Genomic DNA, 27,974 nt, shown 5'->3' with positions numbered 1-27,974 from the left:
CCCTCACCTGCTAGCTGCTGGCTGCAGCTTCATAACCACTTAATTGGGAAAAAAGTTTCAATTTCCCAGAGAGACAGAGAGAGAATATGATGATGTCAATGACAGCCATTGGTGGGGAAGAAATGATGACTTAAATCCATGCAACAGTGTAAATGGCTGTGGCTCTGACCAGGAGGGGGCAGCCAGAGTAAGAGGCATCTCAGGCATGGGAGGCCCGGCTCCCAGGCATGCAACAGCACAGCTTCAGCATCTGCCGAGGACTGGCCTGACAGTGAGAAGCCGAACATTTTTTAATTGAGATAAGCAGCCCCCTCAGTGTTTACAGGCCAGAAAGCCCAAGAGAAATGAAAAGCAAGAGAAGGAAGCCACAGGGCTCCTTGCACTGGCTGGAGTCTAGCACGCTCCCGAGGGTCACCTCTCCTGCACTGCACAGCCGAGGAGCAGCCAAGTCTAAAGGTAGCAGCATGTGAAATTCTAGATTTGGGATATAGTGACGGGAGCAGCTCAACTTTCCTGTTGTGTTCTGGTTGCTCAGAATGAAATAATATACCTCCAAGAGAGAAACTCATCCCTTTCAGAGAAAGAGAGAGAATGTGTGTGTGCAAAAATGTGTGTGCATGTGCATGTGTGTTCACGTGTCCATGTGCGTGTGTGTGTGTGTGTAGGTATAGAAGAGGTAAAATTGGCCAGGCATGGTGGCTCATGTCTGTAATTCCAGCACTTTGGGAGACTGAGGCAGGCAGATCACTTGAGGTCACGTGTTCAAGACCAGCCTGGCCAACATGGTGAAACTCCGCCTCTAATAAAAATACAAAAATTAGCTGGGTGTGGTGGCAGGCACCTGTAATCCCAGCTACTCGGTAGACTGAGTCAGGAGAATCACTTGAACCCAGGAGGCAGAGATTGCAGTAAGCCAAGATTGCGCCACTGCACTTCAGCCTGGGCAACAGAGCAACACTGTCTCAAAAAAAAAAAAAAAAAAAGAAGAGGAGACCAGATTGCCTATCCTGTGTAAGCTCACAGAGTTCAGAGTTCCTTTGTAAGAGAGAAAGAAAGAGAGAAAGATGCAGTCTTCTCTTTGAAACTCTGATGTTTCAGCACTGAATTTTCTACTGATGAGACAGTGGGGCAGTTAGAGACCACAGAGCATGGAGCATCAGGGGAGGGAGGGAGACCAGGACCACCATTGCACCCCACCTCCATCTATTAGCTCCAGAAACTGGAGGCTGTTTCCACCCCTTCTTGGTCAATGGCTCAGGAAAAGCCTAGAGTAAAATCTCCATTTCTCTACTTTCCCTGCATTTGATTTCAGGTGTACCTCTCTGGGATATGAGAACGAATATCAAGCCTTCTACCTAAGTGCTCCTTTGTCTCAAGCCCTAGAAAGAAACCCGAGACCAGGTCCTAGGCAAAATACTTTAGAACTTACTTGGGTGAGGCCTTCCTGCAAGCATCCACCGGGGGTCGTAGGGAGCTCTGGATGGGAGGAATTCAATTTCTCTGTCAATGGGGTCAGTGGGTGTGATGATAGGGACAGGGCTGTGATTATCCTAAAAAAGAAAGCCAAGTCTCTGACTCAGTCTGTGGTGCTTGTCAATAATACCTCTGATCAGCACTTCGCTCCTCTGACTATGATTATGCCTGGTTATGCAGCAATATCCCCTCCCTAGGGCTCCTGAAGCCACTGCTCTGATTGGAAAATGCCGGATAAGGACTGGCCATCCCATGGATTCTTCTGAAATCTAGTTTATGAACTCCTGAGTGTGCTTCCCGGTTCAGATGGTGTCACTGATGCTGGGAAGTTACAGAAACGCAGGAAAGGGTTGCTACTGCTATATATGGTCAGATAGGAGGAAAAACATCTTAAAAGAAAAAGAGATTGGTTGCAGAGAATGGTAACAGATGGCATGCAGATGGGGAAAAGGGGCACTTGGGAATACAAACTGACATTTGTGACTTGGGGTTCTTGGCAGAAGATCTGGAATGACCTGAACTCTGTAAACCCAACCTCTCAGAAATGGTTATAATGAAGAATGACAACCTCACTCATTTGTAAGGAATGTTACAGTTAACCAAGAACTGTGCCCACGATTGCCCCCTTCTTACTTTGGTGAGGACCTACCAAATGTTGTGCTTTAAATATCACTTCACTTAATCATGATGATAACACCATGAGTTAGGTGCTATTATTATTCTCATTTCACAGATGAGGAAACAGGCTCAGAAAAACTTAGGGACTCTCCCAGTGTCTTACAGCTACTGAGGAGGAAGGCAGGAATCAAATCCAGCCTGACTGTAAAGCTTAAAGACTCAGTATTGTCCAATGCTGCCTCTTGTCAAGAGGCAATACTACCTCTTTCTAAAGGATTAACAGATAGCATCCTTACAATGGCATTAGTGCCACCAAAAGAGCAAAGGACACCTAGTACAGGGCTGGGCATCAGAGAAGGAAGAAGGAGTAAGAAAAATCAACCCCAGCCACATGTGCAGTGCTTCCTGCTCCTCAGCCTCCCACACCACCCAGGAGGTGACAGGGACACAATTAGCCAATGAGCTTAATAAGAGTCTTCCAGGTTCTAAGCTGCAGGGGGAGTACTGCACCTTTGGCATATAGGACAGCCACTCCAGGATGGTATAAACCCCCTCAAAGTCATCTGGCACGGTGATGTGGGAGACACCATTGTAATGCATGATCTGAACGCCACCCAGCTGGTTGTTGGATGTGTAGACCTCTCTTCCCAGGACCTGCTTTGACACAACATGGTTAGCAATGTCCTGCACGGTGCAGGGCTCTACCACCTGTTTGGAAATCATCTCAGTGCTTCTCAATCCTGGCTACACATTAGAATCACCCAGGAGATTTCACAAATCCTGATGCTCAGGCTACATCCAGACCAATTATATCAGAATCTTCGAGGAATTAGTTTTTGTGTTTTGTTTGTTTTTTAGTTTCTAGATAATTCCAATATGCAGGCCAATTTGAGAACTGGTGATGCAGCTGACTTCTACCTTGACCATCTCAAAAGCAAAACCCTAGCTAGTGTTTCTGATTCAGCAGGTCTGCAGCAGGGCTTGAGGATGTGCATTTCTAACAAGTTCCCATCTGATGCTGATGCTGTTGGTTCAAGAACCAGGCTTTGAGACTTTGGCTGGGATTTGAGCAGACATTAAGTATAGAGACTTTTCAACAAGGAAAATGTTTTAATACAGTGAAAAAAGTAGAATACAAAACTGTGTATTCACTATAAATTAACCACATAAAGACAGAAGATGAGAGGGAACCATACCAGAATGATAGAAGCTGCAAAATTACTTTTTTGGGGGGTTCCTTTTCTAATTTTTCTGCAATGTGTAATGGCACTTCAATAATTTGTTTTAAAATGTCAGTAATACAGGGAGTTAGATCGACCAGAATTGCCTAAAACTAATTTTTTTTTTTCTCATAAGGACCCAGATAGCTGCAAATTGGAAAAAAAGAGCTCTTGTATCAGTAGGAATGAAACTGGCTTCATATTGAGAAAAATCCCCCACCAGAGACCAATGGGAATGTTAAAATGACTCCTGGCCCCCAAGGATCCACTCTGCACAGGCCCCTTTTTGGTCACCTTGTTGAGAGCACTTGCTCCTGTGAGGATGATGTGGGAGTTCTCCACCTGGATCACTCGCTGGCCCAGCCTCACCAAGTAGGCCCCAATCCCAATGGCTCGGCAGGTCACCTGTGGAGAGAGGACCCCCTCTGAATTCTGGAGAGTGGCGAGGGACCCACCCCCCACAGCAGGGAAGAGTCCAGGAACCTGCTGGGACCAAATGGAAGTTATGTTTTGACCAATGGCAACCCGATTTGGAGCCAAACCACAGTAGAGGCAAAAGCCTATTCTTCGGGCCACTTTATTGAGCTTGGATTCCTATCTGGAAATAACATGGTTAACAAAGATTGCCGTAAAGACAAGCAGCAGACACTGAATGTTTCAGATCTTAAGAGGCTTGTGTGCAGCTCTTCTGAGCCTGGGCATTCATGGGCCATTGCAGCCTCTTAACAACCAAAAGGACACCTAGGAGTGCATGTAAAAACTGGTGAAATTCAAAATAAGGTCTGTACTGAGTTAACAATATTGTGCCAATGTCAGTTTCCTGGTTTCGATAATGTACTATGGTTATGTAAGTACCATAGGGGAAGCTGGGTGAAGGGTAGTTGGAAATTCTCTGTAGTATCTTATAACTTATGGTGGGTCCTAGATGACTTCAAAATAAAAAGACTATACATATAATCTAGAAAACAAGCCCAAGGAAGATGCTTATGACCAACATTTTCCACTTGGAAACTGAAGATTCAACATTGCATGTAAAAATAAGGCCTTCCAAGGCAGTTTATCATTAAAGAGTACTATTATTCCTGTTGCTGCTGCTGTTAGAGTAGGTAGTTAAGCAGACATGAGCAGGGTAGGAGAGGAAGGCAACCATCAGGTGATAGTTAGGCAGTTGCTAAATTGTCTCTCTAAAATGATTATTGGTCACAGCTGGCTCCAGGGAAAGGCAATCTCCTGATAGATAGAAAACACCTGAAGCTAGTGATAAGCAGCTTCCCAATAAGATCTCAGGAGCTGGGCGGGTGGGCTCAAGCATGCACGCTAAGAGGTAAGATGGCAGAGTTTATCTGGTACTGTGCCCTTCTTCTAGGAACACTCGACTGGTAAAGGAGGAAAGCCTCAAGTGAGCATGCACACAACTTCAGTAAACACACTGTTCATGCGGCCCCTCCTAAGTGCTGGCAGACCACGTGCATGCAGACAGCCCACCCCAAGGGAAGAATCAGGGGAGAAGAAACACAAACCCTGGAATCATGCCAATGCATAAAACCCCAAAAGGGTTGGATGAGGCACTTGGATCTCTCAGGTTGCCTTGCTTGGCCCTCTTCCAAGTGTACTTCATTTCGTTCTTGCTTTAAAACTTTTTAATAAACTTTCACTCCTGCTGAGAAACTTGCCTCGGTCTCTCACTCTGCCTTAGACCCATACAGATTCACCACCACAAACACTACTACCACTACTACTACTACCACCACCACTACTACCACCACTGCTAGTACTAGAATTACTACTAGTACTACTACTACTACTACAGTAGTACTACTACTAGAAACAGAAAACATTTTTGGCAAGGCCATGGGGATGGGATGGGGACTACTCCTTATATGCCAGTTAAAGTCAGATAAAAGTTCTTCTAAACATTCAGTACATTGAAAATAAGATGAGATTGGACCCTGATTCAAACAAACCACTAGAAAAGGGTATTTTGAGATAACTGTTAAACCACACTGGGTTTCAATGATATTGCTGATTCTGTTGGGTGTAATATTAGTATTTCAGTTATGTTTTTAAAAACTAGGGGAAGAGGGTGAGAGTCATTATCTGTTAAAGATCTACCCTTACGTATTTATGGATGAAAAGACATGATGGGGGCTGGCTTTAAAATACTCTAAAACAGGGTGCAGGGGATGGGGGGTGAGATTGAGGAAATATCAGTGGGCTGGCATGTGGTAACTGTAGGAGGTATGTGACGGGCACATGGGGCTTATTATTGATTCTCTCTAATTTTGTGACAATTTTAAAATTTCTATAATGGAAAGTTGAAAAGTAAGAGAAAATAGAAGAAGACTCACCAAGCTAATGGTGACGATCTCTTCGTAAGCCAGAGAGGACTCCCCAGCAATCATGCCTGAGCCCCTCAGATTCTCCACGCCCAAGCCATCATCCTTCCCGATGATATCCATGATCATGTATCTTCAAAAGCAAGCACAGGTTAAAGGCTGCGCTCTAGCCCCAAAAAATCCAAGGTGGATGCATTTCCCAAGAAGAGACTGACTGGGCAGCAAGGTGAGAGATTGGAAGCAGACAAAGCATCCAGAGGCAAAATGAAATTGGCATCTAGAACCCTCAAAATGAGTGCTAAGATTTCTAAAAGGGCAAGTGCAGCATCAACAATCATCACCCTGCTCTGTAATCCCAGCAGTTTGGGAGGACGAGGCGGGCAGATTGCTTGAGGTCAGGAGTTTGAGACCAGCCTGGCCAATATGGCGAAACCCCATCTCTACTAAAAATACAAAAGTTAGCTGGGCGTGGTGGTGCACGCCTGTAATCCCAGCTACTTGGGAAGCTGAGGCAGAAGAATCGCTTGAACCTGGGAAGTGGAGGTTGCAGTGAGCCGAGATTGCACCACTGCACTCCAGCCTGGGTGACAGCGCGGGATTCTGTCTCAAATAAATAAATAAATCATCACACTGCTCCCATCTGTGAAAGGAAAATAAAAACTAGGACCACGATTCACAATGCCAAAAGGAACAATTTAAGCTGAAGCTGAGTTGTGCAAGCTGCCTTTCCTTTTGTTTCTTTAGTAAGCAGATGGATATAGATAAAAGCTGAAACATCTCCACAGGTAGTTCCTCTATGTCCACCTTATCTTATAGAAAGTGCTGACTTACTGAGCACAGGAAGAATACATAACTGACTTCCCCTGCCTGCGCCTTTTCTCCTGCAACATGTGATTACCAGAACTTCCCTCTTTCCCCTCCAGCCTGCTTTTCTCCTTTAAATACTGAAGGCCTCCAAATCATCTTTGAAGAAAGGCACACGCCACAGACGGTTTCTATGATTCCGTGTTCTTTGCTTCTGGATGTGTCCCTAACCTTGGCAAAATAAACTTCTCAATTGATTGAGACCTGTCTCAGATACTTTTTGGTTTATACAACCAAAGATATCTGCCTGTTCAGAGGCTGTCTCAGTGAAATATCACCCTCAGCCCATATTCCTCCAATGGTCTACAGAGAGATGGGGGTACACAGAGGAAACCCGTTCACAATCAAATTCCAGGGCCACATAATGAGAAACACTGTCCCGCCAGCCTCTGTTAGAGATTCACAATGCACTTGAGCATGTGTGATGGTTAATATTAAGTGTCAACTTTAGGATGCAAAGTACTGTTTCTGGGTGTGTCTTTGAGGGTGTTGCTAGAGGAGATTAACATTTGAGTCAGTGGACTGGGAGAGGAAGACCCATCCTCAATGTGGGTGCGCACCATCCAGTCATCCAGCTGCCAGCGCGGCTAGAAAAAGCAGGTGAAAGAAGGTGGAGTAAGCTGCCTTGCTGAGTCTTCTGGCTTTCATCTTTCTCACATGCTGGAAGCTTCCTGCCCTCAAACATCAGACTCCAGGTTCTTCGGCCTTTGGACTCTTGGACTTACGCCAGTGGTTTGCCAGGGGCCCTCAGGCCTTTGGCCACTGAAGGCTGCACTATTGGCTTCCCTACTTTTGAGGCTTTTAGACTCAGACCGAGCCACTACTGGCTTCCTTGCTCCTCAGCTTGCAGACAGCCTATCATGGGACTTCACCTTATGATCATGTGAGTCAATTCTCCTTAATAAAGTCCCTTTCATATATACATATATCCTACTAGTCCTGTCCCTCTGGAGAACGCTGACTAATACAGCATGCTACAGGTACTAAGAAGGTCTGCAATAAAGATGTTTATGATATCTCATTTAACCCAGTGTTTCCCAAACTCATCTGACTATGGAATTTCCCCCCAGCTTGTCACTAACATTGCAAAAAACCCAGTCTAGGAAATCCTGAGTCAGTTAATCCCACTGAGAAAAACATAACTTGTCCTGGAAAAGATAGTAGCCTTTGAATGCTCTCGAAGAACAGACCTCTCTCTGCCCCACCCATACCTTCCCAGTTTGCCAAGTCACCGCTGCATCAGTTTGGTCACAAAATGTGAGCCTGCGGCTCCTAGGAGATTCACGAGAATCCAATCTCATTCTCTCTGCATGACGTGCTATTTTTTGTGAAAGGAGTCACTCATTTTAGAATGACAAGGATGGACTCACCTTGGAGAGTTTAACAAATGTTTAAGGCATCAGTGCCCACAACAGGCATTGGTTCCCATCATACAAACACCACCACCCCACTGGAAAATATCGCCACAAGCCCCGAGGAAAGAAGACAGCTGAAATTAACCACGAGCAAAATTAAGGAGCTACCTGATAAGTTATTTACCTGGATTCTCCTCCTTCCTCGATGTGTTTACAGTGGACGGAGTTCAGGGAGCTGATTCTGGTGTAGTCTTGGGGAGTCAGGTACAGGTATTTAAATCCCTTAAAAAATACTTTAGTGAGGCTACGAATCCAGTTCCCTGCACTGAAAGCCACTGTTTTTTTTTTTTCTTAATGTGAACATCGTAGGGATGGATGTTAATAACATGTTAGTAACATGTCAATGACACATTAACACATCTCATGTAAATACCATATTAATAACAGCCATAAACTGAAGTTCTGCTTTGAGCTAAGCTCTCCTCTAAGGACTATCTCATTTTTATTTCTTATTGCCAGCACCCCAACATGAAATTTTAATTTTCAAGATACACTGTTTAACCACTGTTTACATACTCCGTATATGTATATATGTTAAAAAATATTTTATTGCCACCCCAAAAATTATTTTTCTGTCTTCTTGCGGGTAGTGGGCAATATCGCCCCCGAGAATGCATGCTCTGAATGGAAAGGATGACTGTCCCCTGTCATTTCACATCACAGAATGTGTGCGCTTCCCTCATTCATCTTGCCTTTTATGGCAAGCTGGTATCTATACAACTCCCCGAAGATTTTTCTTTTTTTTTGAGATGTGGGGTCTCACTCAGTTGCCCAGTCTGGAGTGCAGTGGTATGATGATCATGGCTCACTGCAGCCTTGAACTCCTGGGCTCCAAGTGATCCTCCCACTTCAACTTCCCAAGTAGCTGGGGCTGACTACAGGCAGGCACCATCATGCTCACCTAGTTTTTTCATTAGTAGAGACGAAGTCTGGCTATGCTGCCTAGGTTACCTAGGTTGGTCATGAATTCCTGGCTTCAAGCTATCCTCCCACCCAAGCCTCCTGAGTTGCTGGGATGACAGGTGTGAGCCATAATTCTAAGAACACTATGAGGCCAGGGAGTTGACACAATCACCTCTGCATTCTCAGTGCACACTGCATTCAGGAGCGCTCAGTGTATATCAGCTCAGGGTTTATAGACTTTTTTCATTATCCCCGTTAAGGAGCCTTTTTAGATCTTTTTTTTCTAATCACCATCCCCCCCGCCACAGTGAAATGTTAGTATCACTGATATACTGTATGCCTGTTTATACACTACATGTACATCTGTGCTTTATACATAAGTGAGATTTTTTTCACCTCTTGCAGGTGCTAGCACTCCCACTGAAAATACAGTAGTAGCTGAGCAGAATCACCCTGCCCCGCCAGTTTCACGACGTACTTTGTGGGGGTCTTCTGGGTCCACCCAAGCCACGTGGAACATGTGTTTGATCTCCTCTGCCATGCCAATACGGGCGCCACTGTTGGCTGCCACGTAAATTTTGGGAATGCCCTCTGCCCGGGCCATCTCGGATGCCCGCAGGTACAGAAGGTCCTCTCCAGGGCCAAAGGATCCAATGCGAAAGGTGATGTCGTTGCCGATGACGATCACGTCCCGTCCTTCTGGGTACTCCTGGGTCTTAAACCTCATTTTGAAGGCCACCATGCCCACCTGGCAAGGGGATGAATGCACAAGGAAAATGAGTTTGTTTCTTTGGGGGAAAACTTTTTATTTTATTTTAGTTATTATTATTTTTTTTAGATACAGGGTCTTGCTCTGTTGCGCAGGCCAGAGTGCAGTGGTGCAATCACAGCTCATTGCAGCCTCAACTTTCTGGGCTTAAGCAATCACTCCTGCCTCAGTCTCTCGAGTAGCTGGGACTATAGGAGCACACCACCACACACAGCTAATTTTAAAATTTTATGTAGAGACAGGTTCTCACCATGTAGCCCAGGCTGGTCTTGAACTTCTGACCTCAAGTGATCCACCCACCTTGGCCTCCCAAAGCACTGGGATTACAGGTGTGAGCTACTGCACCTGGCCCAAAAATATTTTTAAGGGGGTGACTCCAGCCAGGGGCTAGGCTCCGCTGAGCTATTACCTCATTTCCACCAGGAAGTCGGTTCATCTCCACCAGCTGGCCCTGAGAGTCCAACACTAATTCAGTGTATGTCAGGATGTCTTTGGGATACTTGTCTGGGGAGCCCCACAGTTTAAAGAGAGCCTGGGGAGAGAAGAGGAAAGAGAAAAAACTTGAAGTCATCAGTAGGGAAGAACTATCTTTCCCAGACAGAGATGATCTGTCATGATTCCAGGGTGAATTCTGTAGTCCACTCTCTCTTTTTGAATCATGAAATATTTAAAGCATATTTAAATATGGGCACCCATCCAGTGGCTCTGTCAAATCTTGATTTTTCCATAGTTGTTTAAAGTTTTTGAAAGAAAGAAGAAAGATGCGATTGAAGCCCCAGCTCATTCTTCCTCCCAACTCCAACCCACAGGTGACCATTCCCTTGAATTCAGTGCCTACCCAGTCCTATGCATGCTTTTTTTTCATTTTCCTTTATCCTGTATGCATACATTGGAAACATACAGTATCGTTTTGCACTGCAAACTTTAAATAAAGAGTACCACACTGTACACATCCTTCCGCAAATTACTTTTTCTATTTTTTTTTTCTCTTGTTGCCCAGGCTGGAGTGCAATGGCGCAATCTCAGCTCACCGCAACCTCTGCCTCCCGGATTCAGTGATTCTCCTGCCTCAACCTCCCGGGTTGAGGCACCACCACACCTGGCTAATTTTGTATTTTTAGTAGAGACAGGGTTTCTCCATGTTGGTCAGGCTAGTCTCAAATTCCTGACCTCAGGTGATCCACCCACCATAGCCTCCCAAAGTGCTGGGATTACAGGCGTGAGCCACCACGCCCGGCAGCAAATTACTTTTTCTACTCCTCTTTGTTTGAGAGATTTATCCATATTGATAAATTTAGCTCTGGTCTGCTGTTCAGTTTTCCATTCTCTCGATAGATAGATAAATAGATAGATATAGATATAGATATAGAGGCAGACAGACAGACAGACAGCTGGGTGTGGTGGCTCATGCCTGTAATCCAAACACTTCGGGAGGCTGAGGCAGGCAGATCACCTGAGGCCGGGAGTTTGAGACCAGCCTGCAAACATAGTGAAACCCTGTCTCCACTATAAATAAAAAAATTAGCCAGGCATGGTGGCTCATGCCTGTAAAAAAGAGACGATGGATTTATCTAAAAAAGAGACGATGGATTTGCTTCTGGTTCAGTCATGTTTCTTCCCTTATAGCTCTTGAGGTCAAAGGCAAAAGGATACAGACAATGACATTCTTAATCATAAGTTTCCACTTATTAAGCGCCCACTGAATACATACACTTTTCCAACAACTTTTGGTAGGTACTGTTATTATTCTTATTTTACAGAAGAGGAAACTGAGGCCCAGAGAGGTGAAGGAACTTGGCTAGGGACAGCAGGAAGCAAGGGGACAGATCCAGCATTCGAGCTGAGGCCCGAGTTACTCTAAAGAGCAGCTTTTCCTACTCTTTCATATCCTCTATGCATGAGGCATAGGCACAGGTAGGAACAGACGCTTCCTGCCTACACTGGAAGGTCCTTGACCTCGGTTTCATGAACGTCATTCACTTGTTGATGGGGTTGTTGTTTTTCTTGTAAATTTGTTTGCGTTCTTTGTAGATTCTGGATATTAGCCCTTTGTCAGATGAGTAGATTGCAAAAATTTTCTCCCATTCTGTAGGCTGCCTGTTCACTCTAATAGTAGTTTCTTTTGCTGTGCAGAAGCTCTTTAGTTTAATTAGATCCCATACCAACATGGCACATGTATACATATGTAACAAACCTCCACATTGTGCACATGTACCCTAGAACTTAAAGTATAATAAATAAATATATATATATATATATAAAATGTCATTCCAAAGCAATGCTGGAAAATGAAGAGACATTCACATCACCAATGTCAGTGATTCAGGCTCCTTTAAAGCCCCTAGGGCATAAACATATAAAGGCATAAAAAATACTTGAAGAAAATGCACCCAAATGTTCTTTCAGGCATTGATGGTGGGAAAATTACATATGAATAAAATTTTACTTCCTTATTCTTACCTTTCCATAGTTTCCTATGTATACTTTAATAATCAGAAAAACATAATAAAACATTATTTTTTTGTTTTTGTTTTTGTTTTTGAGACAGAGTCTCTCTCTGTCACCAGGGCTAGAGTGCAGTGGGGCCATCTCAGCTCACTGCAGCCTCCACCTCCCGGATTCAAGCAATTCTCCTGCCTCAGCCTCCCGAGTAGCTGGGACTACAGGTGCCTGCCACTACGCCTGGTTAATTTTCGTATTTTTAGTAGAGATGGGGTTTCACCATGTTGGCCAGGCTGGTCTTAAACTCCTGACCTCAAATGATCCACCTGCCTCAGCCTCCCAAAGTGCTGGGATTACAGGCGTGAGCCACTGCGCCCAACCCAAAACATTATTTTTTAAGAGTAGACTAAAAATTACCTAAGGCAGTGACCCCCTCCTCTTTCCCACAGCTGTCTAGACTTCGAATGGTGCCTGGTAAGTAGCAGGTACTTAATAAATGACCATTAAAAAGACCAGAAGGAAACACATCAAATGTTAAGCAATTTGTCATCAGAGTGTGGGACTAGGAATTATTTTTTCTTTGTTCCAACCTCCTTTATTTTCTGAAGTTTCTATATCCTATGACTTTTATCATTGGGATAAATTAGTCTTATTTGGAGAAAAATACTATGAAGTCGTTCTCAACACATTCATTTCTTTTTCTTCAATGCAGATGTTGTTCTTTTTTTTTGAAGACGGGGTCTCACTCGGTCACCCAGACTGGAGTGCAGTGGTGACATCATGGCTCACTGCAGCCTCGACCTCCCAGGCTCAGGTGATCCTTCCTGCCTCAGCCTTCAAGTAGCTGGGACTACAGGCATGTGCCACCACGCCCGGTTAATTTTTGTATATTTTGTAGAGATGGGGTTCTTCAACTCCTGGGCTCAAGCAATCCTCCCTCCTCGGCCTCCCGAAGTGCTGGGATTATAGGCGTGGGCCACCGCACCTGGCAAGACCTTGTCCTTTAGACTAGGTCTTTAGAAGGAGAATTAAGGATGGGCTTTGGTTCTGGTGGAGTCTGCTGGGAGGACCCAGGGGGTACCGCGTCTGAGCCGCCGGACTTGCCTGCCTGAACATTTCCGGGAAGTCATAGATGTAGGTGGTTCCCAGGGTCTGGGCCTGGAATCGCTTGGCCTGGAGCAGATCCTTGGTGACGTAGGGAGTATTGATCAGCATCCCGTGCTGGGGCCCTTGCTTGTTGCCGAAGGAGTGAAACATGATCTGGACCAGAAAGGAAGGAAAACAGAGAGTGAGAGAGAATCACACATCTCCCCCAATTTATTTCTGCCCAGTCCTCAATGAAAATGCAGGTGGGGGAAGCAAAGCATGTCACATGGCATAACAAAGTGAGTGCCTGGGCTACGTAAAACTCCCTTCTTCACCACTGTGGAGGGCCAGAACAAGAAGGGACAACAGGGGCTGTGGAATGCAGTTCCAAAAATACAGTGATCAAGGCATCACACACTCCCAACAACAGGCATGCATGGAAACGCTGGTGAAATCCGAACGTGGTCAGTGTTGGTGCGAACAGTCCTGTGCCAATGTCGATTTCCTGTTTTAATGATGTGCAATGGTGAAGTTCAACATTATCATTGGGGGAAACTGGGTGAAAATCCTCTGCACTATTTTTTTTCTTCTGTACTAATTTTGCAACTGCTTGAGAGTCTTCAGTCTTCAATTACTCCAAAATAAAAAGTGCATAGACCAGGCACAATGGCATGTGCCTGTAGTCCCAGCTACTTGGGAGGCTGAGGCCAGAAGATTGCTTGAACCCAGGAGTTCAGGCCCAGTCTAGGCAATATCTCTTTAAAAAATGGCGTGTATATATATGTATATTTTTATGTACACACATAGGAATTTAAATGGCAGTCAAAAGAACATTTAATTCACTTTACAAAAGTCTGTCCTAGAACATGGTTGGGAAAGTATTTCCCTAAGTGAACCAATCTGAGGACTGCATTATAGTCAACCACAGTAGTGCACAACTTATCCCAAATATGGCCATATGGCCAGGCGTGGTGGCTCACGCCTATAATCCCAGCACTTTGGAGGTCGAGGCGGGCAGATCACTTGAAGTCAGGAATTCGAGACCAGCCTGGCCAATATGGTGACACCTTGCCTCTATCAAAAATCCAATATGGCCACAGAATGGATTAAACTTGGAGATTCACTCTCCTTCTTAGGTGAGTGAAAAACCAAGATTCAAAGGCTAACACATTTAACATAACACTCAGAGGGGGCTACCCCAACCCAGAATGACATGGGAGAGCAAGGCAAGACCGCCTCCAAATGCCATCTTAATCTACAAATTGATGGCCCAAGCAGCCTGCTTCTGCTTTGACTTAGACCCCCACGGCGCGGGCCAGCCTTACATTTCCAGATCTGGAGTCAGTCACTTCTTTGTAGAGGCTGATGTCCAGGTAGTAGCCCGACTCATTGGTGATGAACAGGCGGATGGGAACGGCACTGCCGGTGGTGGTCTGGCGGATGTTGATCTTGACCTCAGCCTGTAGCACACGGAGTTTCCACAGCCGGCTGCCGTAGCGCATAACCATGTAGCGCACGGACTCCTCGATCTGCCCCAAAACACAGCAATTCCAGTTTCAGGGCCAAGACATCCCAAGGACATTTGCAATAGCACTGATACTAATAAGAGGATGAGATATACTGACTGCAAAAACGCCTGGGACATAGTGTGTATCCAACAAAAAGTATTAACTGATAACAAGCAACGGCTCTTGCTAAGCATTTAAAACTCTACCTCATTTTGCCCTCGTAAGTACTCAAGAGAGGCGAGCTTTTCTAATCCCTCATTGACAGATAAGGAAACTGAGGCTGATAAGTGACTGAACTAGTACTGCTATGTTATACTATCTTTACATGCCTTTGACTCAAGCCATTGCACTGCTTCCTTCTGGAACTACCTGAACTAGTGAGGCCAGAGCCTCCACATGGGTCCCCTGAATCCCCCAGATACCAAACGGATGTATCAGGACTTCTCTTTTTAATAATACTATTGTATTAATTATTTTTAATAATATATATTATTAAATAATAAAATAAAATACATTTATATATTTTAATAATATTAATATATCGATATTAATATTAATTTTATTAATAATCTTAATATTTTATTTTTTAATTTTTAAAATTTTTAGTAGAGATAGGGTCTCTCCATGTTGCCCAGGCTTGTCTCAAATTCCTGGGCTCAAGCAATCTACCCACCTCAGCCTCCCAAAGTACTGGGATTACAAGTGGGGCTTCTTTCATTCCAGAATCACCACCATAAAAGTCTGTCTGCTCGTGAAGAGCCACCTGACAGGGAACATTCAGCCACAGACCTCACGGTCTCACGTCTCTCCCCACCCACATGCAGTCCCCAGCGCAGCCTGGAACCAGGGAAAGGACAAAATTTTGTTTTGAAAGACATTTTGAGCATGCTTGTCATCATTAAAGTAAAGCATTCCCGTGCAGGGCATGGCTAAAACACAGCTCTAGAATTGAATGGCAGAAGGTTTGCTCTCCTCCCGCAGCAACTGAGGCTCAGATACGCATGGTTTCATCCTGGAACCCAGGTCTTGAGTGGCAAGAGACAATACCCCAAAGCAGCATGGCTCAGAGGGTGAACCCAGAGCCCGGTGAGAGCCCCCCTGCAAAGGCGAGACCTTGAAGGGGTCCATGATGACAGTGGGCACGAAGTTGAGGAAGATGTGGTTGCAGTCGGTGCGCACGCTGGTGTTATTGAACGCCACCTCCAGCTCGTCCATGGCCTCCAGGAGCAGCCGCTCACCCTCGTTCTGCAGGTATTCGAAGGAGGCTTCCTGCCAAAGAGTGGGAGGGGCAGCTGCTCAGGCCAGGGGTGCAGGCCCACTCTCAGCTGGCTGGAAACTCAGCCCCAAAGAGGCAGAGACAGGAGGAAAACATTCCCCTCCTCCAAAAAGTGTGCCAGGCAAGAACAGCAGAGCCCTGCCTCTCAGAGGCGAAGGGACTGCAAAGCTGTTGAGTGTATTGACATGTGTCCTATTTTCTGCATTCTGACACTTTGACACCTGGGGCCTTGCTGACCCTGGATCATACCTGGGGACACAAACCACCTGCTCTAATCACCCAGGGCCAGATTCCTGAGAACCAGAGACAGCTTCTATATCCCAGGGTCTGCTGAGATGATTCACAGCCAATCCTAAACCTGTTTACTCAGCCTCACTTTTTTCTTCTCCAGGAAACCACAATCAAGGCTCTCGTCCATGTCTTCCATGTCTTCCCCTCTGTCCCTCTGCTGCCTGACCAACCCCAGAGCCTCCCCATGTGGCCCCGTGGCAGGGAGAACCCCTTCTTCTTGGGAACTATGAGTAATAAACTGTCTTTTTGATGGCAGTTGTCTCCTGATCTGTTGGCCTCACCATACCTCAACAATAATAAAACCTATTAAAACGGCTTGGCCAGGCACAGTGGCTCACGCCTATAATCCCAGCACTTTGGGAGGCCGAGATGGGTGGATCAGTTGTCAGGAGTTCGAGACCAGCCTGGCCAACATGGTGAAACTCCGTCTCTACTAAAAATACAAAAATTAGCTGGGCATGGTGGTGGGCGCCTATAATCCCAGCTACTTAGGAAGCTGACGCAGGAGAATCGCTTGAACCCGGGAGGCAGAGGTGGTAGTGAGCCAAGATCACGCCACTGCACTCCAGCCTGGGTGACGAGCAAATCTCTGTATCAAAATAAAAATAAAACATCTAGCTGACAGGTAGCAAAAAAACTGCAGTTAGCTTAATATCCATCAATAGGGCCAGGCGTGGTGGCTCACGCCTGTAATCCCAGCACTTTGGGAGGCCGAAGTGGGCAGATCACCTGAGGTCGGCAGTTTCAGACCAGCCTGACCAACATGGAGAAACCCCATCTCTACTAAAAATACAAAATTAGCCGGGCATGGTGGGGTGTGCCTGTAGTCCTAGCTACTCAGAAGGCTGAGGCAGGAGAATTGTTTGAACCCGGGGGTGCGGAGGTTGCAGTGAACTGAGATTGTGCCATTGCACTCCAGCCTGGGCAACAAGACCAAAACTCCATCTCCAAAAAAATATATATATATAATAATTATATATACATTTATATAAATATATATTTATATAAATACATATAATATGTATTATATTATGTATATATAATGTTATATTATATAACATATTATATATTATGTATATTATATGTTATATAATATAATTATATATTATTATATATAATTATATATATAATAATATATATATGTTTCCATCAATAGGGGATTAGTAAAAAAAAAAAAAATTATACACGGTACATCCATGCAAGGAAATAATATGTGGTGGACCACTCTTTATTAGCAATGAAAGAGGTCCACAAGTAACTGACCAATTAAAGAATAATATATTCAAATGATCTGTCCACTCTGAGCTCTTATCTGCAACTTATGCCTACAACTGTAGGTTTCAGGGACGGAATTGTGTCTAGAAACAGTCAACAACTAAGCTGGCCCCTCAGTGACAGGATTCTCGGTCCTTGCGCTAGGTTCTTAAAAATCGTTTTCAGTCTTATTTAAAATTTTCACAATATAATCATGGATTACTTCTGTTTCTTTTTTTCTTTTTTTCTTTTTTTTGTGATAGGGTCTCACTCTATCCCCCAAGCTGAAGTACAATGGCTCCATCTCAGCTCACTGCAACCTCCGCCTCCCAGGTTCAAGCGATTCTCATGCCTCAGCCTCCTGAGTAGCTGGAATTACAGGTGTACGCCACCACGCCCCGGTAATTTTTGTATTTTTAGTAGACACAGGGTTTCACCATGTTGGCCAGGCTGGTTTTGAACCCCTGACCTCAAGTGATCCGCCCACCTCAGCCTCCCAAAGTACTGGGATTACAGGCATGGGTCACTGCACCCGGCCATGGATTACTTTTCTAAATGCAAGAAACAATGGAAAACGATCACTCAGTCAGCAAATATTAAGAAATTCCCTGAACAAACCAGTATTTTTCTATCCTGGAAATTTTCTTCTCATGCGCAGAGACCCACATAATACAAGAAACAGATCCAAGTGCCACCAGCCTGGACGTGATCACAGGCCACTTTGCTGTCCGCCTCCTGCCCTGGACTGGAGCATAGCAAGGGCAGGACCCTGGGTGTTGGTGTACTCTCCATCCCCAGCATGTAGCCCAGGACCCAGCACAGAGCAGGAGTGTAAGGAAGGGAGGGCCAGGTTCTGAGAGAGGAAGAAATGCTCTGCGACGTCTTACCTTTGTGATCAGGTCGGAGTGCCTGATGATGGCGCGGATGAAGAACCTATGGTCCGTCACTTCCACACCTTCCTTCACCTTGGCAGCACCCAGGTAAAGGTGCATCTTGTGGTTGGCACAGGGCACGGCGGTCAGATCGAAGTTACGCATCCGGTTGAGTTCCAGCTGGAAGGCCAGGGCAGGTTCCAAGTGACGGTAAATGCGATCTTCTGCAAACTGTAGGCGGACCAGAGAGAGAAGACAGACACATACACACACAGCGTGACGCTGGAGCTGCGTCCCTGCTTGGTCCACACCCTACTCTGCAGACCCCTGGTGTCCATGGGTTTGGCACTCAGGAATGCAGCATTCATGATGTTCTCTAATTGTAAGCTACCCCCAGGGCTCCAGATATTTGGGGTTTTGCTAAGATCTGAGGAGAGCTATGGGCATTGCAAGCCTGTTGTGCTGGGTGCAGCGCTGGCTCCTGGGGGAACCTAGCTAGTCCCTATCACCTGCCAGCGTGACCAGGCTGTTCTCCATCTGTCACAGCCTGTGGCAATTCTCATGAAGCCACTAACCCCTGGTTTCTTGGTGGAAATTGGTCCCCGAAAAGAAAGCAACTGACAGTACTGGAAACTAAACTCAAAAAAAAAAAAATGAAGACTTTAAGAAAAGGATGTGTCTTAGCTAGAAAAATAAAGCTTTGGATAAATTAAAATGCAAAATGCTGAATTTGGTGGGGTCTTGAATCAGTGCTGGGAATAAACCTACCTGTTCTACAACAGGGATCGGTAAACGTTTTCTTAAATGGCCAGAGAGTAAATGTTTTAGGCTGATGGATCATACGGGCTCTGTCACAACTACTCAATTCTGCTACTGTTAGAGTGAAAGCCAGAGTAGACAATGTGGAATCCAATGGGTGTGGCTGTGTTCCAATAAAACTTTATTCGTAAAAACAGGCAGCTGGTCTGCAAGTGAGTTTGCCAACCACTGTTCTAGACGAGCATAAGAAAAACAGTTTGGAAAAAATGTCTTACTGAGTACATCAGCAAGTACTGAAAATTATTCAAGCAAGACAGAAACCTGTAGTGAGGCTGAAAGGGCAAGATTCTCAGGTCTGAGTGCCATGCAGGGAACAGAGGGCTCTCAATGGAAATACAATCCCAGAGGAAGACTGCAGTCTACACAAAAGTTGCTACATTCTTGAATATGGGGATGCCTTAAGGACTGCAGACTATATTATTCATGAATATCAAAGATGCCAGGGAGCTGGGAGGCATGGTGGCATGTGCCTATAGTCCCAGCTACTCGAGAGGCTGAAGCAAGAGAATCGCTTGAGCCATAAGTTCGAGTCCAGCCTGGGCAACATAGTGAGACCCCATCTCTTTTTTTTCCTTTTTTTTGAGACAGAGTCTCACTCTGTCACCCAGGCTAGAGTGCAGTGGAATCACCTTGGCTCACTGAAACCTCTATTTCCCAGGTTCAAGCAATCCTCCCACCTCAGCCTCCCAAGTAGCTGGGACCACAGGCTTGCATCACAATGCCAGGCTGATTTTTAAATTTTTTTGTAGAGACAGGGTCGCACTATATAACCCAGGCTGGTCTAGAACTCCTGAGCTCAAGCAAACCTCCTGCCTCAGCCTCCCAAAGTGCTAGGATTACGGGCTTGAGCCACCACACCCAGCCCCATCCCATCTCTTAAAAAATAAAACAAGATGCCAGAGAAGAGAAAACATCATTACTTTTGGCCATACCTCATCTCTTGCTCTGAATGTGAAAAACTTGGGAAATTCTTTCTGCAAAAAGAAATCCACACACAAGACAATTAAATCAAGCAAGATGCATTGAAATATGTACATCCTTATTTAGTGATTGTAAACGATTACATTCACTTCTAGAATAAATCATTTGGAAATCCTTCTCCTTTCTAATGATCTCTTTCACCCAAATCTACAAAATAAATATCAAATAAATGGCACACACCAAGGCTTGGAGAATGGAAAAGACTCATAGAGATGAACTGTGAACTAACCTCTTGGGCAATCAAGAATGTGATTCGTCGGAGTCCATAATCCACAAGGATATTTTTCTGCATTAAAAACCAAAGACACAATGGAATATTATTTGGCCGTAAAAAGAACTGAAGTATTGCTGCATGTTACCACACGGATGAACCTGTAAACATTATGCTAAGTGGAAGATGTCAATCATAAGAGACCTCCTGTGTTCTGATTCCATTTATATGAAACGTCCAGAATAGGCAAATCTATAGAGAGAGAAAGTAGATTAGTGATTGCCTAGGGCTGTGGCGGGGAGAGGGTTTTTGGGTCGCGGACAGAGGGGAGTGACTGCTAACAGGTACAGGGTTTTTCTATGGAGTGATGAGAATGTCCTAAAATTGATTCTGGTGATGGTTGTACAACCTGGTGAATATACTAAAAATATATTAAATTGTACACTTTTTTTCTTATTTCTTCTAAAAAAAAAAACGGGATACATGTGCAGAACGTGCAGGCTTGTTACACAGGTATATATGTGCCATGGTGGTTTGCTGCACCTACCGACCTGTCCTCTAAGTTCCCTCCCCTCGGCCCCCACCCCCCGACAGGCCCCGGTGTGCGTTGTTACCCTCCCTGTGCCCATGTGTTCTCAATGTTCAGCTCCCACTTATGAGTGAGCACATGAGGTGTTTGGTTTTCTGTTCCTGTGTTAGTTTGCTGAGGATGATGGCTTCCAGTTTCATCCATGTCCCCGCAAAGGACATGATCTCATTCCTTTTTATGGCTGCAAAATTGCACACTTTAAATGGGTGAATTGTGTAGTATGTCAATGATGTCTCAATAAAGCTGTTATTAAAAAGATAATTTAAAAATATCACATTGTATACTGTAAATATATATAATTTTTTTTGAGACAGGGTCTCGCTCTGTCCCCCAGGCTGAAATACAATGGCATCACAGGCTTACAGAGCAACCTGCTGTTATTGGCACACTTGGTCATCAATGTAAGTAGCCATTTTAAAACTGCCAGTTTCTGGATTATTCCAACAAAAACATTCCCAGAAAATCTCCAAACTATTTATTGGGTGTGCCCTCTGTACCTGGGACTGGCTAAGCCATGTATATACTTTGTCACTGAATCATTGCAACACCGTGAGCGAGAGAAATGCTGACCCCACGTTCAGCCACATCTGCCCAAGGTCGCCAGCTACGAGGCGAGCAGAGCTAGAGTGGGAAGCCAGGTCTGTGGCTCTGAAGTACTCAGCAGGCCTGCCTCCCCAAGGGCCGCCTCGATGAGCCCAGCCCCTCCTCCTTCTCCAAGAACCCCCACCAAAATCAGAGGCACACCCAGAGTACCTTGGACTGTACGAATGTCCGTAAAATCGGCACCAGTGCCTCATCCTCCAGGTGGTCTGCACACTGGATGGACACATTCAGAATGTGGATAGGCTCTTCTCTGAGGCTCTGAGAGGGAGAAGCAAGGGGTAGGGCTGGAAAGCTTGGGGGCCACGGCCCACCTGCTCCCCAGGTTGCTCCCTGGGCTTAGATGCTTACCTTGCAGTCATCCTCGGAGTACAGGGAGGTGCGAGCCTCACTGAAGAGGGGGGTGTCTTTGGGCACGTTGGCGAAGCAAGAGATGACTTCATCAAAATTTCTGGGGGTGCGGGTAGAGAGGGAGGGCTGAGGGGCTGCTGACCCATGGGGATGAGGTCAAGCTTCCAAGCCAGGCAGCAGGGAACGCCAGACCCTCCCAATTTCCCAGCCAACACCCTTTGATCTTATCCGACTCTACAGAGCTCAGGAGGTTCCCTGTCTACTTTGTCCAGAGCACCCGTGATGGGGTCCTTCCCAAAAGGGAAGAATGAACCTAAGTGATCTGTGATCAGGAATACAGGGAAGGATTCCAGCGCTTTCAGGCATCAGCTGGGCTTGAGATCAACTCTTGGCTCCCATTTTTACTGGCTGGGAGATCCTAGAAACCTCACCTCACCCCAAGTCAAAGAAAGGTAATAAGAGTAATCCCTATGCCTCATGAGGCTGTTGTGAAAATTCCACAAGATACTCCAAGCACAAAGCAGAACACACAGTGAAAGGCTGAAAAAAGACCATAACAGTAACTATTGAGAGCTAACATTTAGTCACTATATTATCTGCATACTAATTATACTTTAAATATGTTATTTCACATATGTTATCTCATTTAATTCTCATGGCGCACCTATGAAGTGAGTCCTTTATTGTTCCCATTTTACAGATAAGAAAACGAAGGTACGGAGAGGTAAAAATATTTTGCTCAGTCTCTTAGTTAGAAAGCACAGAGCCAGAATTCAAACCAGGCAAGCTGACACGCAGGCTCACACTCTTGGCTACGATGCTCTTATTATTCTGTTGTTATCGATGTGCTGCGCCAGGCAAGCTGACACGCAGGCTCACACTCTTGGCTACAATGCTATTATTATTCTGTTGTTATTGACATGCTGTGCCACGTGTCTGGGTCTCTCCCACCCCATCTGTCCAGTGAATTGGGGGGGGATTCAAGGGAAGTCTGCCCAGCCCCCATGCTCAGGGTGTTGGAGACCAGGCCATGCTGGGTACCTGGTGAAGTCCTCGAATCTCCTGAAGGCTACCATGGCTCCCATGCGCTGGCACAGTGGGGAGAAGCCGCTGTCCATGAAGAGCTCTGTGCTGTGCCTCAGCAGGTCAGGGTTGGTGATGCTGATGGGCACGGTCATCCTGTAGGGTGATGGCAAGTGGGGGATGAGGCAGCTGCTTGCAGACCCAACTCTACGAGCTGCTCCTACTCCTGAAGCTTCAGTGAGCTGGACCAGATTTAGAGCTCTTCCAAATGGGGGCTTAAATTGGGCAGGGGATGAGACAATGGCTGGGGCCGGGGCCTGAGGAGGGTCTCATCTGATCCCTCAGGACCTGGTGAAGAGTAAGAGCTCAACAAGTGTAGGAATCAATGATTCATGCATGAGAGTCCAGTCTCAACACAGTCCCGAGGGGAGCCCCAAGTGCTGAACTTGACCACAGAGAAGAAACACTCCCAGCATCAATTTCTCCTGGAGAAATCCACCAGCCCCAGGCAGCTGGTGAGGCAGTCAGGCTTGGTCCTGACGGACACTCCAGTCCTCTGCTCCCTGTAATCCCTCCATCAAACTTGCCCTTGGGACAAAGTCAGCAGCCTTCTGGAGTTTAGACGACGATGCTCCCAGAACTGGCTGCTCACCAGCAGCAAATCTCAATGGGCCACCTGAGGTTGTTAGAAATGGTCCTTGGAATCAGGTACGGGAGGGGTAATCAAATGGTGTGCAGGAAGACAGCACAGCGGCCCCACACTGCTCTTCTGAGAAAGGAGACCTGCTTGCTTGCAAGGACAGCCCTTGGCTGGCCTCTGGGAACTTGGACTTGGGGAAGGTTCCTATCGTTCCCTGAAGGTGACAAGGGAGGCTCACTGTGCCTCGACTGTTTGCACAAACAGTGTGGTTTATGCTGAACACCTGCTTTCTTCTGCAAGCCTGAGATTTCGATGCAGGGCAGAGGGTGATGTGACCAGCCACCAATCCCTGGTGCGGGGCTGGAAGACAGCCCTTCACTTGTGTTGTCACAACTCCTTGCTGGGGGAATGAAGTGCACCCTGCGTGAATCCACTGGGAGAGGACCCTGGCAGTGCACCTGCTTTCCTCTGGACTTCACCCTGATGCCTTCTGCCTTGGCTAACTGCTTTGTATCCTTGCCCCCTAATAAGTCAGAGCTATAAGCATGACTATGTCCTGAGACCTGTGAGTTCTCCTAGGCGATGATCGAACCTGGGGGTGCTTTTGGGGACCCTGACACAGGTGTGTGCATTCCTGTTGGGTGCTCTGAAATCACGATCATGGCCCCTCTGCTCCCCGACAGCTCAATCCAGGGGTCACAAACTTGCAGTGGCAGTGTGGCTGAATGCCACTCACAGAATGACTTTGGTCCATGCAGCATTTTAATAACATACATGAATTAACATGTGTTCATGTATTCATTTAACATGAATTACCTGTCCCCATTGAAAAATGGAAGGACTTCAGGTTAAAAAAAAAAAAAAGATTTCCTGCTTCTGCTGGAAAAAAACATGGAGAAGTCTGGTTGTGATGGTCAGTTTCCTGCAGGGCAACAGTGGGCAGCGCTAGGACAGCAGCCCCATCGCAGGGGGATGTAGCCAGTTCCCACCCAGCGCAGAGATCCAGGTCCAGGCTGCAGCTGGCACAAAGCCCTGCCAACCTCTCATCTGACCTTCCCTTGGGTCTCGGTGACCTAAAGCACCACGTGCCTGGCTCTACACACACAAGTGTTGAGGGCCAAGCCAGGCCATCTTGGGGATAGACTTTATTCCTCATGGCCCTTTACAGAGGCATTAAAGGGCTGGTTGGTGGGGGCAGCCTCAGGCAAGGTCTCTTCACAGGCCCAGAGTACATTTCTGGCACTGACAGCAATCATGAGAATCTTAGATGGCCAGGAATCCCCCAGGGTCCTCAATGTCTCTCTGGGTCAAAAAAGGACCCTGTGCCCATACTGAAAATCACAACCAATAACCTGGATATACGTGTAGCTCACAAGGCATGACCCACAGCCCTCAGGAGAGCCGCCCTTCCCTTCCTAACAGGGCTGACTTGCTGAGACAATAAGATCAAAAGAGAAGGCCAGGCACAGGGGCTCGCGCCTATAATATCAGCACTTTGGGAGGCCGAGGCAGGAGGATCACTTGAGCCCAGGAGTTCAAGACCAACCTGGGCCACATAGTGAGACCCCCCATCTCTGCAAAAAAATATTTTTAAAGAATTAGCCAGGTGTGGTGGCGCAAGCCTGTGGTCCCAGCTACACAGGGAGCTGAGGTGGGAGGATCACATGAGCCCAGGATTTCAAGGCTGTAGTGAGCTATGATCACGCCACTGCACTCTAGCCTGGGTGACAGAACTAGACTCTGTCTCTAAACAACCAAACAAAAAAATCAAAAGAGAAAAGAATTCCTTCTCAGGAGTAGACAGCTACAAAATATCTTACACCACCACTGCTCTCCAAATCCCCAGAATGACCCCAGGCTGCAAGCAGTCAGTCCCCTTTCTCTCAATGGGGTAAAATGTCACAATCCTATTTTTGGAAATAAGAAGGGTAAAAACAAATAACTAGGAAAGGCAGTGCCTCCTGGGGAAGCCCCCTTTTCTTCATCCAAAACATAGCAGCATCTTTCTTCTTAAAACCAACAGGAAAAGAAAGTTATTTTAAAAATCCCAAGAGGCCAGAAAAATCCCCGCTTCACCCAAGCATGAACCCTATTGCCTGTACAGATTTGATCAACCGAACTCCCAAATCACAATGACATCAATGCCGCCGTAGGTAAGGCCTTGGGCACCCCCATAAGAACTAAAACCAGAGGGGCGAGGGAGCGTGAGAGAGAACACTTCGAATCCCAAGGAGACATAATTACTTTACGAGAAGGTATCCCACTCTACCTGACCTAAATGGTATTAATACTTTGGGTCCTGAAACAAGATGGACTGAAAAAAAGACTGTGAGTGAGGAACTCAGACACATCAGATATTTTTAGGTGAGCCAGGCATGGTGGCGCCTGTCATCCCATCACTTTGGGAGGCTGAGGTGGACAGATCATTTGAGGTTAGGAGTTCCAGACCAACCTGGTCAACGCAGTGAAACCCCATCTCTACTAAAAATACAAAAAAAAGTAGTGGGGCTTGGTGGTGCATGTCTGTGGTCCCAGCTACTCAGGAGGCTGAGGCAGGAGAATCGCTTGAACCCAGGAGGCGGAGGCTGCAGTGAGCTGAGATCGCGCTGTTGCACTCCAGCCTGGGTTACAGAGTGAGACTCCATCTCAAAAAAATCAAAAAAAGATATTCTCAGGTGAGAACACTGAGGGTATCTACTGAACTACAGCTCTTGGACAGCAGACTACAGTGGACACAGACAGGACAGTGTGTGTGCCCTCACACCTGGCTCAGAGGGCCCCTGAATGCTGTGGAAAGGACTTGGAGGTGAGAGTGTGGCCTGGGCTCAAATTCCCACTCCACATGCACAAGCAGCTCAGCCTAGGTGAGGTGAGGGCCCAGGGCTCCCATCTGTAAAATGAGGATGAGAACACATTTTTGGCCAATAGAGGATAAGAGCTGAATAAAATAAGAGTGTGGGCTGGGCACGGTGGCTCATGCCTGTAATCCCAGCACTTTGGGAGGCGGGTGGATCATCTGAGGTCAGGCGTTCAAGATCAGCCTGGCTGACATGATGAAACCCCATCTCTACTAAAAATATAAAAATTAGCCGAGCATGGTGGTGTGGGCCTGTAGTCCCAGCTACTCGGGAGGCTGAGGCAGGAGAATCGCTTGAATCTGGGAGCTGAGATTGTGCCACTGCACTCCAGCTTGGGCAACAGAGCGAGACTCCATCTCAAAATAAATAAATAAATAAATAAAAGAGTGTGGGAGCACCAAGCAGAGCGCCCAGGCCAATGGCACGCCACTAGATGGTAATAACAGCGTTAGTCATGATCATCCCCGGGATCACTTACAGTCAACAACTTTCTTTGTGCCAGGCACTGTCTAAAATGCTACATGTGCCTTATCTCATGACTCTTCCCAATGGCTTGGGTGGCATTGTCTACTAGAACTTTCTACCATGACAGAATGTTCTAGAACTCCACTGTCAAATAATATGGCAGCCATGAGCCACACAGTATGACTGAGACGCTGAATTTTTTTTTTTTTTTTTTTTGAGACAGAGTTTCGCTCTGTCACCCAGGCTGGAGTGCAGTGGCACAATCTCGGCTCACTGCAACCTCTGCCTCCCAGGTTTAAGCGATTCTCATCCCTCAGCCTCCCAAGTAACCTGGGATTACAGGGGTGCGCCACCATGCCTGGCAAATTTTTATATTTTTAGTAGAGATGGGGTTTCACCAAGTTGGCCGGGCTGGTGTCAAACTCCAGGCCTCAAGTTCCTGATCTGCCCCCTTCAGCCCTCCGAAGTGCTAGGATTACAGGTGTGGGCCACCATGGCTGGCTCATTTGCATTCTTTGTTTTTTCTCTTTTTTTTTTTTTTTGAGATGGACTCTTGCTCTGTCGCCCAGGCTGGCGTGTAGTGGCGCAATCTCAGCTCACTGCAACCTCTGCCTCCCGGGTTCAAGCAGTTCTCCCTCAGCCTCCCGGGTAGCTGGGATTACCAGTGCACACCACCATGCCAGGCTAATTTTTGTATTTTTTTTTTTAGTAGAGATAGGGTTTCACCATGTTGGCCAGGCTGGTCTCGAACCCCTGACCTTATGATCCACCCACCTCAGCCTCCCAAGTGCTGAGATTACAGGTGTGAGCCACTACTGTGTCTGGCCTCTTTTTTTTTTTTTTTTTTTTTTTGAGACGGAGTCTCGCTTCTTCGCCCAGGCTGGAGTGCAGTGGGGCAATCTCGGCTCACTGACTCACTCTGCCTCCCGGGTTCAAGTGATCCTCCTGCCTCAGCCTCCCCAGTAGCTGGGATTACAGGCATGTGCCACCATGCCCGGCTAATTTTTGTATTTTTAGTAGAGATGGGGTTTCACCATGTTGGCCAGGCTGGTCTGGAACTCCTGACCTCAAGTGATCTGCCCGTCTCGGCCTCCCAAAGTGCTGGGATTA

At 46.3% G+C, this 27,974-nt stretch overlaps 1 protein-coding gene across 15 annotated transcripts in view; it reads right to left on the bottom strand.

Annotated features, from left to right (window-relative positions):
• ACACB (acetyl-CoA carboxylase beta) overlaps positions 1-27,974 on the bottom strand; it is a 158,279-nt gene that overhangs the window by 12,462 nt on the left and 117,843 nt on the right. For 10 of the 15 annotated variants that reach the window (XR_010148148.1, XM_016924144.4, XM_063786044.1 and 7 more), the window contains 16 exons: positions 22,920-23,057; positions 21,879-21,978; positions 21,681-21,788; positions 20,357-20,413; positions 20,079-20,120; positions 18,343-18,558; positions 15,748-15,903; positions 14,452-14,655; positions 13,145-13,300; positions 10,008-10,130; positions 9,308-9,577; positions 8,051-8,148; positions 5,660-5,780; positions 3,606-3,716; positions 2,602-2,745; positions 1,430-1,550 (listed from right to left, as the gene is read on the bottom strand). Coding sequence is in view for 11 of the 15 variants with exons in the window: in XM_016924144.4 (XP_016779633.3) it covers positions 1,430-1,550; positions 2,602-2,745; positions 3,606-3,716; positions 5,660-5,780; positions 8,051-8,148; positions 9,308-9,577; positions 10,008-10,130; positions 13,145-13,300; positions 14,452-14,655; positions 15,748-15,903; positions 18,343-18,558; positions 20,079-20,120; positions 20,357-20,413; positions 21,681-21,788; positions 21,879-21,978; positions 22,920-23,057 (2,165 nt within the window). In the remaining 4 variants the exon portion in view is untranslated. Of the gene's footprint in view, positions 1-1,429; positions 1,551-2,601; positions 2,746-3,605; positions 3,717-5,659; positions 5,781-8,050; positions 8,149-9,307; positions 9,578-10,007; positions 10,131-13,144; positions 13,301-14,451; positions 14,656-15,747; positions 15,904-18,342; positions 18,559-20,078; positions 20,121-20,356; positions 20,414-21,680; positions 21,789-21,878; positions 21,979-22,919; positions 23,058-27,974 lie in introns of those variants that run through there. The other 5 variants (XR_010148150.1, XR_010148149.1, XM_063786045.1 and 2 more) reach the window with 3 other exon arrangements.

This window comes from Pan troglodytes, chromosome 10 (genome assembly GCF_028858775.2).
Source record: "Pan troglodytes isolate AG18354 chromosome 10, NHGRI_mPanTro3-v2.0_pri, whole genome shotgun sequence".
Classification (NCBI taxonomy): Eukaryota; Metazoa; Chordata; class Mammalia; order Primates; family Hominidae; genus Pan; species Pan troglodytes.
Note: the sequence above shows the minus strand (reverse complement) of the source record. Positions and strands in the feature narration are given on the sequence as shown.